Source organism: Melanotaenia boesemani, chromosome 12 (genome assembly GCF_017639745.1).
Source record: "Melanotaenia boesemani isolate fMelBoe1 chromosome 12, fMelBoe1.pri, whole genome shotgun sequence".
In the NCBI taxonomy this organism is placed as follows: Eukaryota; Metazoa; Chordata; class Actinopteri; order Atheriniformes; family Melanotaeniidae; genus Melanotaenia; species Melanotaenia boesemani.
The window spans coordinates 22,997,890-23,018,225 of record NC_055693.1 but is presented as its reverse complement, the minus strand read 5'-3'; the positions used below and the strand labels follow the sequence as shown (position 1 = coordinate 23,018,225).

The 20,336-nt window shown below is 37.4% G+C and overlaps 1 protein-coding gene across 3 annotated transcripts in view; it reads right to left on the bottom strand.

The window, feature by feature from the left end:
- The window catches only part of epha6 (eph receptor A6), a 196,422-nt gene that overhangs the window by 128,941 nt on the left and 47,145 nt on the right, over positions 1 to 20,336 (bottom strand). For all 3 annotated transcript variants that reach the window (XM_042001122.1, XM_042001123.1, XM_042001121.1), the window contains one exon: positions 16,823 to 17,486. In XM_042001122.1, coding sequence (XP_041857056.1) covers positions 16,823 to 17,486 — 664 coding nt within the window. The remainder of the gene's footprint in view (positions 1 to 16,822; positions 17,487 to 20,336) is intronic.

Below are 20,336 nucleotides of genomic sequence, written 5' to 3'. Positions count from 1 at the left end.
CGTGTGGAGACAGGCAGAAGCTGTATGAACGCACGCAGGGTGACGGAACGTTGGGGAATTTATTTTTTCCAGCTGTCTTTGATCACTTTCAGGCTTTGAAGTAACTCTCAGCAAAGAGGGGAAAAAAGCCAAGCAGAAGTCACCGCAAGTTCACATCGCAACTAGGACTCGCAAAAACTCCAATCTGCATAATTTATTCGAACAGTTAACTGTGAAAATGTGAAGAGATGAGGAGATCTCTAGGTGGCAAACAAACCCGCCCCCTTCTTGACAATGCCTATTAAACACGCTCCCTCTCCATATTTGTTCAATTACAAAGTGAAGAGCGACAACATGAAAGCTTTTAATGCTCACTGACAGACTTAAAGAGCGACAGCTGAGGTTTGGAGGTATAAAAAAAATTACAATTGGTATTAAATGTAATAAAACAAATCATGGGAACTGTGAAACACAAAATAGCACACTCATGTTTATGTTTTTGAATTCATGATCTCAAGCTCCATCAATACAAAGACACACACAGGCATTGTGATCATTAACAGTTTCTTATTAACTTTCTCTCACTAACAGAAATTCCATTTTAAAACTGCACTCTGCATACATCTGCTTCTTTTCTTATCCACATTTCAGTTGCATTGCATAGCAACCATAAGGTGCAGTGTGTAACAAAATCAAAAGTCAGTGTGCTTTTAGTATATTAATAAAAACTGTGTTCTAATGGTATCTAATCACTTTACTAAAATAACTATCATGTTTTTATTCTCTTAGAATGAAATGTATATCTACTTGCCGTGGGTCCACATACATAACAGATCTCTGTGCAACCATTTTTACTACAGTGTGTCTGAATGCACAAACAACTTTGGATGAAGGGAAAACCCTCCAAGCTTTACAACTGCTGTGTTGGCGCTGTTTGATTTTGAACAAGTAATGCCTTAAAATGCACATAGAAGAAGATGGTACACATGTACACTCTTTTGAAGTACTACCTGTAGTCCAGTCATCGCTACACCTGATCCACTAGATCAGCTTACAGATGAAAACATATTTATTAAGGGTGGGACTTCAATGCCTCAATTATGATTAATTAATTACAAAAAAATAACGAGTTAAAAATTTAGCGCTTTTAATCACAGTTAGCATTTCAAACAATGCGGAACGTTTGGATACCTCAGAGCTAGGTTAAATCAGTGTTGCCAGTTTAAGTACTTTGGTGCTATATTTAGCGAGTTTTCAGACCCATCTAGTGATTCTATTTTAAATAAGCAACTAGCGACAAATCTAGGAACTGTTTCTGGTAATACTGGGGAATTTTTAAACTGACGTGAAAGCATGTTTACTTCTAATTGAGCAGCGCCTCCGCCCCTCCACTATACAAAAGCGCTGACAGCTGCAGTCAGAGCTGGAGATGATCACCTCAGCTGACACTGGCTGACCCCATTCTGACTTACCATCAGATATTAACATCTGATTAATGAAGAGTGGGGATGAAAACATTTAAAAAGTTTAAAGTACTGTAACATGTTGCAGACTCTTAATTAGAAAACAGCCAGAGTTGCTAGTTGAAGTACATTAAATGCCACTATTTATTTTAAGTAGTTCTAAGTCTCTTCATTTTAAGCCAGGGATGTTTTCTATTTCTTTATCTACTGTTGTTAATTGAAATGCAATTTAATGCTTTTCATCAGACATTACTAGAGCTTGAGTTTACAATATTAATGTTTGCATCTTTTACTTCATTCAGTCGTCCACTAAAATCCATTTAAATTATAAAAAAGGTTGCTTTTTGAGGGAAATATTGCTATGTGATTAAAATGTGAGTAATCAAGATAAATTAATTACAAAGTTTGTAATTAAACAGACACATTTTTTTAATCAATTCCCACCCCTAATATTTACGTTTGAAAGAATTTTGGCCACTGAGGGCCACCATTTATTCACAGTTGCTTGCCTTTTAAAGTAATTTCTATGCCTATTGCTACCACTAGATGTCAGGATTCCTACACTGTATCTTGAAGAAAAAATGAGCCTTAACAGGTATACATAAACCTAAAAATCTCAAAGAGTTAACCGTTGGAAGGTCATTGCATCACATGGTGTCTAGTTTTGCTTAATCTCAAATGCAAATACGCATATGGATGGAGAATTCTGTCCATTATTTGGGTTTATTTCATGTGCCTTTCAGTACATTTTCAATGAGCTTGCAGCTGCACACTTAATTTAATGAGCTTGCAGCTGCACACACAATTTTAGGTGTAAAAGTTGTTTCAAGACCTCATGGTACCAACTCACACACACACACTGCAAAAAGGAGCTATCTTATATTGGGGGGGACACTTGCTCAGATTTTCTGAAATAAGAAAAAATATCTAGAATTAAGGCAAATGAGAATCCATATTAGGTAAAAACCTCAAAACTAGCCTGTTAATGTTTCTTTTCATTGTTGGGTCTTTCTCACATTGAGGAAAAAAATCCTACAACAAAAGTAAAACAGGAAAATTAAGAACTGACAGCATGCTGGTGCACTTGGTAGAGTTGGTGGTAGTAGAGCAGGTTGTTCAGTAAATGGAAGGTTGGGGGTTTAACTCCCATTTCAGCCTGGTTATTCTGGTCATTTCCTTTGGGGAAAAACCAGTTCACCCTCCTCCATTCAGTATGAATCTTTGGTGGTGGTTGAAGAGGTGGTCGGGGATTGATTTTTTTTAAAAACTATTAATAGCTAATCTTGAATGAAGAATCATCTTGTTTAATTGCTCATATTTTAATATCTTTTCTCTCAAGGTGAGAAAGAAACAACACTTAAAAGAAGCACTGAAAGATAAGTTTTTCTGTTTTTTTTTTCATCAAAGACACTTGGAGTGATCACAACTTGTTTTATGACATTTCTCACTTGAGTAAAGTCTAGATATTAATGTTTTTAAAAACTGCAATTCCTACCAAGCGGAATTCCCTTACTGCACTGGCAGATTATTTAACTTGATTATTGTCAGAGTCTTCTCAATTTAAAGGTTTTTACTCATTTTTGCAGTGTATACAGATGTAAAAAGAGCATAAATGAGCCCTAAGGAGCAGAGACCCAGACCAAACACATATGTCTAAAATATTTCACATGTGGTATTATTTTTCCCTTTTTTCAAGTTTAAAGTGTCTTTTGTATTTTCTTTACAGCAGTGTTGTTTTTGGCAGGCATCCCAGTTTTAGTCTTAATTTTAGTCTTCAGGACGAAAATGTTTATTCATTTAGTCACATTTTAGTCATTTCTAGGTTTTAGTCTAGTTTTAGTCAAATTTAAAAAAAAAGTATTAGTCTTTTAACAAATTAATTTAGGTCAACAATATGCATTATAAAGTGGAATCAAGGTTGACAGGTTATAACAAGTATTGCAATCCATAAAACAAGTTAACCTTAATTATTTTACATAATAACCAGATCCTTTACCAGACTGATAGCTTTAACCTGGATTTTCCCACCAACAGGGATGCAAAGCTGCCGTGCTATACTTAATTGCTGTTGGTCAGAAACCTTTTATTTCCATATTTTTATTTCTATATTTCACCTTTTTTATTAATTGATGCCCTACTTCATCATACAAAAACATCACACAAGAAAATAGCAGATCTATAAGTTTAACATTGTTGCTATATGTCGTTGTTGTTTGGTTATTTTCATCAATAATTACAAAATTAAAAGGAATAGTTTTAGACTTATAAGGTTTCCCAACCAACAGCAAATACTTTCTGATCTACTAAGGTTATGCATTGCACAGATAAAGTGCTAACTGTGGAATCAGTTACTCCAAAAAAGCAAATAGCAACAACATCCTTACTTTGGTAACTGTGGCTTTTATTCTAAGAATTTTCTAAAGTGCAATACTACACCCTGAACATACACATGCCCAAAATATGAGCAATGGATGAGGAACACATGCTCAACTTGACCTAGTCAGCCAGTGAAATTATGATGGATTATAGTTAAAAATGCAAAACATTTCTGCCTTTTGTGAGCTCAATCTGTCAGTCAGCAATGCTGCTGCACCCTTGGCCACGCCCACCACCAGAAGGTGTGGCGCGCACACAGACAAGCAGTTTATTCATGAATCATGGCAGCAGCATTGATGAAGGGGTTTGGTGGTCGGAAGCGAGAAAATTATATATGGACATATTTTAACCCATAAGAGCCCGACGTGACATATTTGTCACATACAGTTTCTGAGACATTTTGCTTCAATTTATAATATAAACTTTGCTCAAAATCCTGTTGAACACAATCTGATACTCGTCTTCTGTCCCTTAATAGATACCCAGAAGCAGAAAACCAAATTATATTTTAATATATCACAAACAAAAGTTAATTTTTTGTTACATTTTGTTAAAGGGGCAAATAAATACCTCATATTTAAAAAATTTGACTTTTCTTACCATTTTTTCATGGGTCGGTCCTTAACGGGTTAACCTCTTAAGCCCGACGGACCTACCTTTGGGTTCAACAGGTGTAAACACAAGTTCATGTGTGTAAAAAAGTTACTTTAGTGACGTAAGGCCATTTTATTTATAATGTGTCTCAAAGAATAATACCTAATGCTACTAAATCAACTCTCCAAGTGCATTTAGTCAACAAAGTATTTGTTTAATAACAACTTTAAAATACGTATGCAACAAACAACAGCGCCACCATAACGAGTAATACCCGAAACAAAATGCAACACAACGCGTGATCCGTTCACGCCACCCCAACATATTGGGTATCAAATTAAACTAGAAAAGCTGCACTTTCATATGATACCAAGTATAAAAAGATATTCGCCAAGCACCTCATGTCAGTCTCAAAACAAACACAAAGCTAACCTTCGCATATCACAGCTACCCTTATCAGATAGCATGTTTATCACCAAATACAGCACCAAATCCCAAAGCTATTCTCACAAACAGCGACATTTTTTATTTCCTTACCTTTTTGTGGTCATTTTCAGTCTATCCACACTGTTCTTCGACCAAAACTCACAGCGTAATTATCCATAATCGTGAAACTGCGTCATGCGCTAACATGTCATTTGCTCCCATTCACAGCCATTTTGTTGTCTTGTTGTGGGTCTTGGCAGTGTAAATAAAGTTCGGTGAAATCCTACATCTTACAAGCTTTCCAACGACATCTTACACTTGTACGAGGCTTTATCTGTCAGGTATAAATGCTTGCGCGTAAACAAAGGAGCATCATTGCCATTTTGCTGCAGTTGCGCACGTGGGCGCACCGGAAAGAGCGAATATCAAACAGCGTTCATTTCTTTGCTTCATTTTGATTTTTTATCCATTTAGAACTAAGGATAAAAGCCATAAACATGTCCAAGAAATTACAAAAAAACCAAAAACACCGTGTTAGAAGCACTGGAGGAAATACAGACACAGCACAATTTGGCACAGTATCCAAGTCGCCAAATGGAGAGTCCGTCTGGTACTATCCACACTAAAACCTGCATAAAAGCTATGAGCTTTGTTCTATTCTCATGAAACTTTGTACAGTTGTAGTCAAGGAGTTGCTGAATGCATGCAGTGGTATCTTTATGCACAGAATGATTTCTATCATGATGTTTTCATCTGTGTAAAATAAAAAACAATTAGGCGAGGATAATTTTTTTGTTTTTACCTATGGTTTATCACAATTTGCACAGGCATATTAACATTCACAATGTTTCTGACACTGGATTTATATTCCATAGGGTCTTACCTATCCATTGAGACCAAGGTTATGTATGTTGACCTGAAAATGACAGAGTTATTGTTGATTTAATTAGGGTAGGTCTGTTCAGCCGAACTACACCTCCCAAAACCCTAGGATTCATGGGGTTAATGTCGGACAATCAGCCCTTGAACATTTTCGTCTTGTCTCGTCAACAAAATCTCACCAACGTCTTGTCATGTTTTCGTCATCAGAGAGCCATTTTTAGCTCGTCACTGTCTCGTTATCATCATGAAAAAAAAGGTTTGTCAACTAAATAAATTCGGTTGACGAAAACAACACTGCTTTACAGAATTAGAAAACCAATCTGTTTTTAGTAGCAACTCATTAATGAACAATTTTATTCTTTCTTATTAAACAATTGCGTTTGTAGAAAGGCATTATAGTTGTCAATCAATCAATCAATCAATCAATCAATCAATCAATCAATCAATCAATCAATCAATCAATCAATCAATCAATCCTTAGATCTACTAAAATAATTTTGTAGTGAATTTATAAGAACTCTCTGTCTGGGATTGGTGGTATCTCATTCTGAGTGTACTTTCTTTGGTGGGATAGAGTTTGGGATAAAGTACATCCTCAGCCACTGCTCATACTAGACTTTTTACCACATGATGCTTTGATGTCTCTTCAACCAGATTCTGGAATTGGCAGAAAGATGAAGTTTTAAAATGTTCTAACAAATTCTGAAGAAATTTGCAACTTATAAAAACAGTAACAGCATTTTATTAGAGGTAAAATAGCTGAATTTCTATCACTGTGCTATAAAGTGTGCTGACTTATCTACTTTTAGTGTGGTTCTCCAGCTGCCCCGACTGAACAAGAGGTGCTCCAGAAAGCACTGAAAACAGCTGGCAGAATTATCGGGACCAGCCTCCTGTAGATCCCTTCTATCTATACCAATAGCTGTCTGAGGAGAGTGCACCATATCCTGCGGGACTCAGCACACCCTACACACCACTTCTTTCAGCTATTGCCCTTAGGAAGGAGAAACAGGTCCATCCGGGCCAGAACCAGTAGACCACAGTCTCTACCCCACCAGGCAGTGTGTTCAATGAGCACTTTACAGCCACTCTCTATCTTCCAGCCAATACTGTGCCCCCCCCCCCCCCCCCCCCCCCCCCCCGCCCCTTTAATTCACCTTCCACAAAAAAATGACAATTGTGAACTGGACTTTGCACTGATGCAAAACTCATCCCACATCAAACTTTCCTCCATAATTCCAGTCCTTCACTCCCTCTCTCTCTCCCCATCTCCCTCTCTCTGCTACCTTCATTGGAACTGCCAGGTGATGGTACTCCCTGCTATCTAACTTTTAATGTTATTTCAATTGAATTATGTTTGAATGATATTATTTAATTGTTTTCTACAATAACAAAACTTTAATGAAGTGTATTAAACATACTCACAAAGTACATCTAAAAAGAATAAAAGCAAAGTAAAAAGGACACTGAATTTAGAAAAAAAAATAAATAAATAATAGGACAATTAACAACCTGAAATTGTGAACACAAAAATCCCAAAAGAAGCAATCTAGAAAGAATTAAGGAAGAATAAACTTTATCTTAATAAAATCTTGAACAGGCAAAGTCAACAAAACATTTGCCAAGAATTTAGCATCTTTCATTTGTCCAAAGGGTAGAAAAATCAGAGTTTTTTATTTATTTATTTATTTATTATTATTACTATTATAACTTTTAACAAAAATCTATACTGATGTGAAAAAGTTTCACCCCCCCCCCCCCCCCCAAAAAAAAATCCTCATTTTATCCTTATTGCTTAAGAGCATCAACATTAAACAGGTTCCTCTTGTAATTGAGACACTGAGTCTCAATGGGATCACCTGTATAAATAATTGTCACAAAATCACAATTTAAAACTTTGCAATTAACAAAAGAGCACATTTAATTTTCATGGAAGATGGCCTGATCCAGATTTCCATAATTTTACAAATCACTCCTTCAGTCCTAACTCCTGTCATCATTAAACAGAAGATGGAGTTTAGAAGATTAATTTGCAATATTTGTAGGAAAATCATCATCAACTGTCTTTACTCAAAATCACTCAGACCTACACCACAGGCTTTGAAACATCAAATTAGTACCCGTGACTTGCCAATAACAGTGGAAGAGGTTTTCCCCTGCTCTTAGTGTTATAAATAATAGCTAGTAATAGCTAGCACTAGCTTTCTTGCTGAGTTTTAGACTTTTAGACTAAGCAGCCCATTTTAGCACCACTTTTTGTTATCATTAAAAAAACAAAACAAAACAAAAAAACAAAATTAGTGTCTTTCAGCTAAACTACAGCCACAATTTCACTTCTCTTTAAATTAAACAATTCACCAGTAGCTATAAGTAAATGTCCTATATCTCGTATGGAGATAATTTGAAAGCTAACAGTACCACATATGTGGGGAAAAAAAGTATTTCCAACCATAATTTATCCAAATCAAGCTGTTTTAATCAAATGCTGGTATGCATCAAGCAACACATCCATCCATCCATTCATTATCGGGTCGCGGGGGCAGCTGCCTAAGCAGGGAAGCCCAGACTTCCCTATCCCCAGCCACATTCACAAGCTCATCCGGGGGGATCCCGAGGCGTTCTCAGGTCAGCCGCGAGATGTTGTCCATCCAGTGTGTCCTGGGTCTTCCCCGGGGCCTCTTTCCATTGGGACATTCCCGGAACACCTCACCATGGAGGTGTCCAGGAGGCATCCTGGCCAGATGCCTGAGCACCTCATTTGGGTTGGACTCCGCCTAGAAATTCGGTCTATAAAAGTTATGAACAGAATCAGTGACAAAGTGAGCCTTGGCGGAGTCCAACCCTCACCGGAAATGACTCTGATTTACTGCCAGCGATGCGGACCAAGCTCTGACACTGGTCGTACAGGGACCGGACAGCTCGTACAGGGGGTCTGGCACTCCATACTCCTGGAGTACCCCGGGGGAAACATCAAATGCCCCCTCCAAGACCCTGAAGAGAGTGTAGAACTGGTCCACTGTTCCACAACCGGGACGGAAACCACATTGCTCTTCCTCAATCCGAGGTTCGACTATCCGACGGACCCTCCTTTCAGCACCCCTGAATAGACCTTACCAGGGAGAGTGAGGAATGTGATCCCCAGCATCACACAATGCTTCTTAATTTGCAAACAGGCAAACATTGTCATCATCACCCTTTATGCAGAAAAAGCTTTTGACAGTGTAAACAGAGATTCCTGTTTGTTATTTAGGGGATTTTTAGTTGAGTAATCAATTATAAATTGAATCAAAATTCTTAAGCTGCATCCTTAGTTGCTATCATCACCGACTGAATTAGTATCACTAAGCTTATCTGCAGAGAGACTGCACGGGCATGCCCACCATCTATGTCTTTATTTATTATCTTCATTGAACTATCATCAAGAGCTGTCTGCCAGAATAACCAGAGTGAAGGAATGTAAACTCTGAATACGTATCATAAAATAAGTCGTTATGCAGATGATGGATTGTTGTCATTACCAAACTTAATAACAGAAGTTCATTCGAACTGCTCATGATGCGTCAGCTTGCTTCAAGTTCACATCAAGCAAACCTTGTTGTATATCTGAGACACTACAGACACAACAGAAACCGAGACACTACAAGCTGTAATAAAATTTTGCTTGATGCCTCAGAAATGAGAACTAGATAAAGAAAAGTGACTATGTGTCAAGAATACGAATTGTGGGTCATGTGTGGACCATTTCTATTAAAATTACAAATGCTCTTCTGAAATATATTTATATACAAAAACAATGTTGTAAGACTGTGAAACTTTCCCTTCTTAAAAAATTTAAAAAATTGAATGCAAAAAACCTCATTGGTGTCAGCAGTGATACTGAGTGAGGTGGGATTAAATTCATTAGACAGGCCACAGCCCACTGTCAGGGGTACACTCTGTTTCCCTCAATTTCTCCAGACACTCCCAATTAAGCCTGAGGGGCCATGCTTGTTAAACTAAAACCATGCTTTTCTGAAATGTCACAGAGTCTCCCTGCCGAGTGGCCCGTCTGTAAACAACTCTGCTGCTGCTGCCAGGCTGAACCCCCCTGGAGTGTCTCCTTGTGTTTGTTTGTAAGATCATGTTCTGTGTGAACAAAATGTTGTCTGTTCTATTAACACTGCTCTTTATGTGTGAGTGCATTTCAGGTTTTGTATGTGTGTTCATTGTTGCCCATCTTGTCAGTTGTTCTGCTGTGCTGTGTCGTTGCCTGTGTGTTGCATGTGATTCATTATGCGCGTTTGTGTCTCTGCACCCGCCACATCCTCGCGTTCAAGATGTCTCATTTGGAGGGTTGACAGGTTGAAGGATATGTGCTGTAATTGTTGTCTGACTGTCTTCATGCTGTAATTGAAAATGTCTTACCAGTGAAACTTCCATCAAGATGTTTCTTCAGGCACGCCATCCAATGTTAACACAGCTGTTCCTTTTAGCTGCACAATTACTGTTGTGTTGCTCACCTAATATACATGATGTCCATCTAACGCCATGCTGGGATAGTGTAAAGGTCTGCAGGACAATTTGTGAAACATTTATAATTTTAGATTAAAAAACAGTTTGCTAAAGAAAAAAAAGACAGGAATCATGGTTTGCATAAGCATTATAATGCGTTTGTTTGCATTCCCTCTGCCTTCATGTCTTCTCTACAGGTATTGCTCCTGTTTCCTCCCACAATTTGAAGACTAGATTAATGGGTGTTTCTAAGTTGGAATATATGGTTGTCTGTCTCTTTGTGTTAACCATTTGATGGACTTGTAACCTGCCTGGGTTGTAACCTGCCACTATCCTAGTGTCAGGAGGTGATTTACCACATCTTCCCACAACTCTCTACAGGATAATCACAGTAAATGGCTGAGTGACCACTCCTGCATTATTTTCAATCACAAATGTCTTAGAACATGTTATTTTTATTCCCTTGGGCATTTGTTATTGTTTAATATGTAAGAGGTGCTGTGTAAAAAAAAAACAAACAAACCAAATAACAAAAAAAATATATAAGGTGTAGCGTTATCTGAAAATATAAATAAACTGATATTATTTTGCTTCAAGCTAACATAGGGACACAGCACAGGCAATACTCTGGTACAAACACAAAACTCACTGCAGCACATGTACATAAAAATAAACCCACACAAACACATTGCAATTACATTATTCATAGCACTGCTGAAAGCTCTTACACATAGCCCGACAAACACACTAGACCAGCTGCAAACACAGAGTGATAACAGCATCAGCTAGATTGTTTTACACTGAGTAGGATGGGAAGATGGGAAGGGAGAGGAATAGACACACCGAATGACTGAATGTGTGAAATGTGAATGTAGATGTCAATCATTTAGAGAGCCAATTTTAGTTTGCTGGATTGTGTATTTGTGGCTGTCACGAACATACTCTGCCACGCACACACATACATACATATACATATAAACTCAATATATACAACGGGGTAAAAAAAGTTTAGGAGTGGGTTGCGTTGGTCCATTATTTGCACGTGAAAACAATAAATGCAACAGAACAGAAAAAAAAAGCAACAGAGGTATTGCATTTATCTTCCAAAGAACAAAGCTTACACACTCCAATATCAAACAAAAGGTAGAGACAAAAAAATACTCAATGGCGATAAACCGGTAGCTTTACAAATAAGTGCCACTCTCAGCTTTTTCTCCCTGACTTTGTTGGCTCCCTTTAAAGTGAATTAGCTTTAATCCATTGGTGAATTTGGCTTTGCTCACATTCTTAAAAAATAGTTTCTACTTAAAAACAAACAAAGAAAACAAAGAAACCAGCTAAACAGTTTCAACAAAGATTCACAAAGGTTTTCTCCCCTGGGGCTTTCTTTCTCCAAGATATATGTGTCAACATTTACACATAATTACTTATGTGTGTGTACAGCACAAAATACCTTACATTTGAATATAATTAAAGGATTAAAATGACAGGTATTTGCATTATAATTTCTTATTATTTATTATTTTATACGCTAATAATGTATTAAAATAAAAAAAAACCTACTATTACACTTCGGTTTTGTTAAATAGGTGCACTAACGTCAAGTTTTAGGAACTTGCTGCACTATTCCCTGGCCCGAAACAGACAAATTTTAGTGTCTTTGGAAAACTTTCACAATTATATATTCACCTCTGCTTTAACAAGACATATGATGTGCAGATTAGGTCACTATCTCCAGATTTAATTCCATCAACTGCCTGCTACACTATCCCATTTACATATGACTCATCTGCAGCTCAGTGAACTGCCCATTTTTCTCTGTGGTCTCCAGAGTCCGAGAGGTGCAAAAAAAGCCTGCTTTTTAGAAAATATTTCACTGGGTATGGACTTTCTACAAGGGGATTCTGGAGAGGCATGGTGAATGGACCTCTGAGTAATTCTAAGTAACAGCAACAGTTGGCTACTGCTCATACAATTACTTCTTTATTTAAAGGATTATTCAAAATAAATTAGATACACAACTGGTGTGCTTTCAGTTTATGATTTGATGAATGTTATCAGAAGAACACAGCTGCACAGTTTTAATGTTGTGTAGATGATGTAGATTTCCTTTAAGATGTTTTATTAAAAATATAACAGGAAAAAAAAATGTATTGCTCACTTAGCCACATTAAATTCTCTAAAGCTAATACAGTATTAATGTGTGATCTTAACCTTAATATCACATGCCTGCATTTTGCAGTACATGAGACAATCTCCAAATATGATATATTGTGATATTGCACAATAATGGAAAAGTTATTGTGCAACACTGTTAAAAAACATTACGTTAAAAAATGTTATGTTTAATGCAATGTTGAAAACCCACTAATTAGGTGGAAGAAGGTGCTATACTGTAGACTTTACCATATTTTCACTTCTCAACTTTAGTGAATAATAGGTATATATCAAATCAAATCAAATCAAACTTTATTTATATAGCACCTTTCATACAGAAAAATAGCAACTCAAGGTGCTTTACCGAGAGTAAAATCCCCAGAACCCCAACCCAAGAGCAGCAAGCCCACCCCCCACCCCTTCCCATCAAACACACACACAACACAGAGGGTAAAAGCAAGTTAAAAGGACAGAAAATAAGACACGTTAAGGTTTAAACATAACTGAATATGTGGTTATAAGTTAAAGTTGCACAAAAGATGACATTTACAAAAAAAAAAAAAAAAAAAAAAAAAATTACCATCTCAGGAGAAGTCAAATTATTTGTTACATATGTTATGGTAAGACTGGGCTACATAACCAAATATGTATCTGTGAGTTTTTTAATCTGAATATATTTTTAAAAATCTAATGAAGAAAGAAGTGAATCAAGAAGCTGTGCTGTCGACAAAGCTATAAGAGCAGTTATATATTTATAAAAGACAAGTTATATTTGACATCAGTCTTACTGCAACACACCAGCACTCCAAAGTTTATCCCAGAGACAGACAGGAGAAAGACTTCTGTGACAAAAAGCACAGGTTTTAAATCAAAGAGAAAAGACAATTTGGCTTTAGTTGGGTGGAAAACATGTCCTTCATTCTTACATCAGTCGAGCCTTCGTTCAGACTTCACACAGCTCATCTTTTCAAAGAATGAATTAAGGTTTACAAGTCAGCGGTATGAGTGTATATCCAAGTGTATCTGCTCTTTTGTTAGAGATTATCAAAGAGGTCGATTTTTAAACTGCTGCAGCAAGTGTTATAGAGATATTTGGTAACGCTGCTAAGAGGTGATTTCACAGGAATCATAGGCCTTCAAACTTCTGTTAAAGATTATATTTATCTCTGAATATTACAGTGAAGAAAATCCATAAATCATTCCATTACATGCTTAGCAGGACTTAAAGTGAACATGTAAACCCTGCGAATTACAAGGAACCACAAGCAGAGATGTGAAGCACAAAGTTCATTGTTGTACCTTTTAAGCATTTATCAACAAATACATTTAGTTAAAGTTGCTGAGAAATTAATTTTTCCAGCCTAATCAAGCAACCAATAAATGTAAAAGACCAGTTGGTTATAAACTGGGAATTGAATGATTGGCTAAACCAGCCGTCTCAGCCTTCTCCTTCAATGCTCAAGGTGCTCCAGTGATCCTTTGTGTGGAGGCTTTTTAATAACAAAGCCTGTTTGAATCCTGGAACAATGAGCAGGAGCTGCATTTCAGGGCTGACATTGCAGTAAAATGCCATCACGTTGCCCACAGGGCTAAACTTAAGCCAACTGTGAAATCTGCCACTGAGAGAGCAAGTAGAGGAGACGGAGGAGAAGGATGTTACTTTAAATTGCTGCAGTCTGTTTGGCTAAAAGTGATGCTGTTAGGTAACCAAATTGAAGCTGCTAATGCTTGTAAATGATAATGAAAGAAATGTCTGTTTTCTAGCTTCATCCTCTTTTTGCCTTTTAAAACCTTCAATGATATGTTGTGAAGGAAATGGCTTTACAAACAGCAAACACAGCAGACAGATTTAATTTGAATGGGTCAATGTTGCACCACCCCATTTGCTATTTAAATGTTTCATATCTCACTTTGCAGGTCCAGCACTGCATTTATCATTGTGGTAAAACACACTGCAGAGCATGGATGGACTCCGTTATACTATCCTTGTCACCAACAAAAAGAATAAGCCTATAAAGACATTTCAAAGTTACTCAAAGGTAAACTGACTTTGCCGCCTGTTTCTTTCAGAGTGTTCAAGAACAAGTTTTTATCTTTTTTTTGTTGTACTAATCCTGCTCAAATTAATGCATGAGAAAAGGAGGAGGCCTGAGTGAAGGAGCTGTTTTCGAGAAGTCAGACTAATCACAGCTGTCACCCCTGGCCTGTTGATTGTGATGCAGCTGGAAGTGCAGCTTGGAGGCCTTGCTGACCTGTGTCATGTGACAAATGTAATCAAATGCATAAGACACCTGGTTCTGGATACTGAAAGAAAACCAGAAACTGGTTGTGAAAGTATTTTTTCAAGGGAGAAATAAGGCTGTAGTTTGTGGTGTTGCTGGTTTTATGGATCATGTTTGGGAGGAAATAAAATGCCTTTTGCCATCAAATTTGTAACCAACACTTTCACCTTGTAGATTGGAGATCAATCCACTGTAGATTATGGTGTGTCTGTTGACCTGACATCAGGCCTTTACTTGGTTTAAAAAGAAGTTGCACTGGACTTTATTAAAGTAGCATTCCCAGTGAGTGGTGCTGCCACTGACAACCAAAAGCTCATATCAGAGAGCTGAAGATCAAAATGCTACCAAGCCAGTGGTGGTAATCTGTCCCACCAAGGTAGCTCCTGGGACAGCAGGTGGCAGTCCACTGATGCACAACACCTAAACTCATGCTTCATCTCAAGGACACACACTCTCTTGTTTTATAAGATATACAAAAGCAAAAACATTGCTGAAAACCTCTGATTTCCAAATCAGCTTAAAAAGATCATAAAGAATGACTTGTAAATCAGCAAAGATAAACTAAAGTTCATCTGCACAAGAACACAAAACTACAGCTTCTCTGAACAATTTGGGAGAATTTTGAAGGGAACCCATGATTAAATGTCCTTAACCATCATAAGATAATTGTCTATGATTTGTGTTATCACAGAAAGTCTTGTCACTATTCTTGGTAACATGCCTGGAAATCCTGCAGTAGCCAAAAGGTACTAACTAACTAACTAACTAACTAACTAACTAAAATACAATGAAGTCAAAGAACATTCATGCCACAGAACTAAAAAGTAAACGGAATAACATTTTTTAAGGTCCAAAAAACATATGCTAATAGAGAAGATCAGGAAAGCTCTGCCAGCACATTAACAATCCCAAACAAGCAAAGCCTCACGTTATTTAATCTGAATCCCCAGAGAGGAAGCAGATAGTAATAACAGCAGCACAGAGTAAAAATGAAAGATGAGTGATGAGCGAGAATAAAGACTGTAGGTGAAAAAAAAAAAGAAAGAAATGTAAGAGGTTTTGCAAGTTTGATTGTGCAGTAGCAAAAGTGAGTGTGTAAATGGACTACAGAGGTTTGTAGAAAGATGGAATAAGCACTATTAAAGCGCAAAGTTGAAGAAAATAAAGTCACACAGATATTCTGTCACTTTTTTAGTCATAAAACTGATCTTATTGAAATCTGAATAAATGCTTGTAGACCTTATCAAACATTTTTTTGGCTGTGGTGACATGATTTGCCAGATATTCACCAAGGAAGTAAGTCATTGTATGAAAGTCTTAAAAGGGAATATATGCTTAAAAAAAACCCTTAGCAAGTGATTGGATGAATCATAATTCTTTGACTGCTTATTACAAAGCTGCCTCATCACAAGGTCAGTGGCTCAATTCCTGACTTCCTTAGTCTACATATTGAAGTGTCCTTGGCCACGACATAAAACCTCACAATGCCTCAGGTGCATATAGTATGTTATTGTACTTTGTGTACAGTAAGACACAGACAAACAAAGAGGACTGCAAAGGTGATATGTGTGAATGAAGCTTGTACAGTAGAATTAAAAATGCATCGAGTAACCGACAAGACAAGAAGTACTTTTTCCAATTGCAGGCCACTGACCATTAGATAAAGAAGGAATGTTAGTCACAGAGAAATGATGTGTGTTGTTTGCGCTTTTTTTTTTAAAAAATGAACAAAGACTTCTTGCCTCTGATGTGATTAATGCTATAGAACCGGAGTCACCATTCTTCACCATTGTCACACCTGAAACGTGTGCAAAACTCAGTGGTATGAACCTCTTTGCCTTAGCCACAAACCAACCCAGTGATTGTGAAAAAGTTGCTTTTCCATATCAGATGTTTTACCACATTAACAAGGGATAGTATGTAAAGCAAACAAGAAACTGTGAATAAGATAAGGTTGGAATACAATCCACAGATGGTGTACAAAAAAGGAAGCATATGAGAACATAATCCATGTTAAAAATAGAACTGTATATTCTTATTTTTGGAGATCACAAATTATTCTAGAAAATGATGCTACACTTGATTTCAACTTGTAAATCCTACTAAAAATATCAACTGTCATGTGCTAATATGGTAATAATAAATAAAAAAATACAAAGGTTCAAAACTCACCGACACACGAGCCGTCAATCTCCTCATACCCAACACTGCAAACGCATCTTCCAAGTGGGACTAACCAATCCCCATCAGCTCCACAGAACAGTTTGGGAGTGTCTCTTTCTTCAGCATGATCAATACATGCACCTCTCACCTCCACCAAAGAGGAAGAGTCAACACGAGGCACTGTGTCTGGAAACGAGGCCAGGTTCCTCAGTGTGAAGGGACATTTCTTATAATAAACCCTCACCGAAACCAAAGCAATGCAGGCACCAATGTCCTGGAATGCCAGATAAAAGCCATCCTTGGTTATGGGTCCCACCTCCCGCACCTCTGTATTGAGCTTGAGGATGCGATCTCCAAGATCCATCTGAGTGAAGCTTTCATCTGCAGCAATGGTGTCTATCTTGGTGTACTGAGCGGGCTTAAACTTGACACCGTGTGCCTCATCTGTCTCATGGTAGAAGAGGTTAAAGGTCTCCTTACAGGTGCCAGACACCCAAGGGATGGAGTTGCAATCACGCAAAGTGAAGCGGAGCTCCACATAGATCTTTTGTGCTGCCTTTCGCGAGATCCAGTTGGAGCGAAGCCAGTTGTTTTGGTTGGGCTCCATCACATTGCAAACCTGGAAAGTATGGATGGGGCGATTGTGCTCGTCCATCTCGGTGATGGCGTCCCACTAAAGGAAGAAATGATAGAAAGGTGAAGAGTAAGGAAGAAAAAGAGAAAAAAAAGGAGAAGAAAAGTTAATAAGGCAATTAGAACAGATGTCTGAAGTCCAGGCCCTGATGCTTACAACAAACAACATCTTGATACCTCAGTCTAAGTGTTGCACAAAATGACAGTCATAAATAACTTAACAATTTGTTGTCCTCTTACTCCTTTGGGCCTAGCATTATATTTTTTCCAACAATAATGTCTGACTTCAGCTGCCCAGTCATCAGCTTTGCAACTCCCAGGTCACATGATCAGGAAGCATGCCAGCTTTGCAGGGCCATTAGGTTACCTGGCCCCATGTTGATGGGAATGAAGTTAATGGGGTTTTTTAGCCTCCCGGTCCTGCATTGGTCTATGATTTTATTGGAGTGGGGACTGGCTATACAGGTGACCCCAAAACAACCAAACACTGACCTCCAAGAATCAAATTACTTGCCTGGGAAAAGGGGCTCTCAAGTCATTTTGCTTACAATGCAGCATCAGACTCTTCGCAAGCTGCAGAGTTTACCTTTGAGTGTATGTGCATTGTTTTCAGCCTGATACTTAGATCACTCTGCTTACAGGGCATAGCTGTAGTATAATTATAATTCACTTCTTTCAACTTTCTACAAATACATCAAATACTATATAATAGTTATGTAAAGTAAAAATGGATAATAAAACTTAAATATAGCCAAACTTAAGCAAAATATAAATATAATTATAAAATGTATTCAGACATGAAAAGCCCAAGGTGGCCACTGTAATGCAATCTCTCTTTTTCACACTGTTTTCACAAAGAGGAGAGAGAAATACAATGAGGGGTGTTGTGTGGATGTCCAGGCGTAAAGCTATTATTTACCAACCAACACACTCGTGTAGCTATCGTTCTGTAATTAGAAGTAAACCGACAGCATCTCACATGCACACACTTTAGGTTCCCACTCTGAGGTCCAGGCAGAGGAGAACTTCATTCTAATTAATGGCTAGAAAACATCTCCTTTATTGCCAAACACAGTCCACAGAGTTGTGGCAGAGCTGCTGGTTAATTTACCAATACTATTTGCCTGATAAGCGCCCACATTTAATAAGCTGTTTTTCACTTAGCTAAATATTACCTCTTGATGAGAGTAGTAATCAAAGCCTAATGTTTGCTTTCACATACTCATTATCCTTTTTAATAACATGTTCTAATTCAATCTTCCAAAGACTACAGGCTTTAATCTGATCTTCCCTCAAGGTGTGAGTGTGGAATTACAGTCAAGTTGATTTTGATTAGATGTGATGTTGTCCATCTCAGGGACACTATAAATTGTGTCTAAAAAATGTCACTGTAGAAAAAGGAAAGAATCCCAGCATGAAAAATGGGTCAATAAACTACAGCTTCTTTCACATTCACAGCTAAGAAGGAAAGGTAGTAAAAACAATCCAATTGTTACATTGAGCTTTCAGTACTAAGATTACACTGAGTATAAAACATTCAGTAAATTTTAGATAGATTTCTATGATTTCTGTTTGATATGAATGATTTGAAATGCGAACTTCTGAGAAAGTGTGAAAACAGAGAGACACCACATATCCTGCCTCTGCTAAACAACAAAACAAGCCTACAGCTAGTCCATCTTACACTCGCAAAAACACCATTTATGTCCAGTTATTTAACATTTATGTTAATTTAATGACAATTTATGTCCATCTCATGAATAGAAAAGATAAAAACAGGGGAAAAGAGTTTTACACTGCAACTAGTTATTCTTGTTGACATCATCAATCTTTGAAAGACTTGTAGTGAGATTTGTATTGCCATTCGTGCACTACAATGACTTCTAAATCAATTTTGCATAATTTAATGCACAACTAGAGCACACATTCATCTAAATTATTTCAAATAAGTGTAGATTAACAAAGGAGATTAAATTATTAATCTAAAATATAAATACATTTATTGCATTGTTTATACTTTGTAATTACAAAGTTGGCCAGAATTAGTTTTGTATAAAAAGGTAAATAAGGTAATATATATATCAGAGTAATATAAGAGCTTTTTTTTCTTCTACGTATTTTTTATTTTTTTATAAATTACATCCAGCTGAAGCTTAGCTTAGTCCTGTTTGTAAATCGGTTGTCCGCTATTTGGGCTTTTAAAAGCCGATTCACCCACTCAGTCATCTGTTGACCTGAGCACATGTTTGTGGGAGGAAAGACATATCAGGACCCCTAGGCCCCAAGACCTCCTTTTAAAGGTCACATATGATATATGTTTTCAACAATTTCATATGGGTAATGCACAAGTGTATTACCCCAAATTCAGCCTTGGCCCTTAATTTCAGCCATTCCAAATGTGGCTCTAGTGAGCTCCACTGAGAATGAGCTGTTTCTGTGTCTGATCCTTTAAATGTTCATAAGTGGTCCCTGTCTATGCCCCTCTCTGGGAGAGGGTCCGGTTTTGGCTGGTGGGTGGGGTGGGTCAATAACTGTATCCACTACTGGGGGTAGTAGTTATTTCCCATGGTGAGGTCGCAAAGGTAAAGATCTTAGACTCACCCATTTGAGCACACATTTGTTAAAAAGTGGAGTAAACAAGCAAGAGAAGAGACTGAATTTTCTCATTTTCGGGCCTCATACACAGGCTATGAGGACACATATGACTGTTTAGAAAGTGCATTTTGGACAATATGGGGCCTTTAAAAATTGTAAATGCTGCAGCAAGAAAACAGATATTACACAGAAGAATACCCTGTTGTAGTTTAAAGACGAAAATGTTTGACGTTCCCACACTGCAGAGCGTGGAATTTAAAAAGGTCATCATGACAATGGATGGAAACAAGTGAAT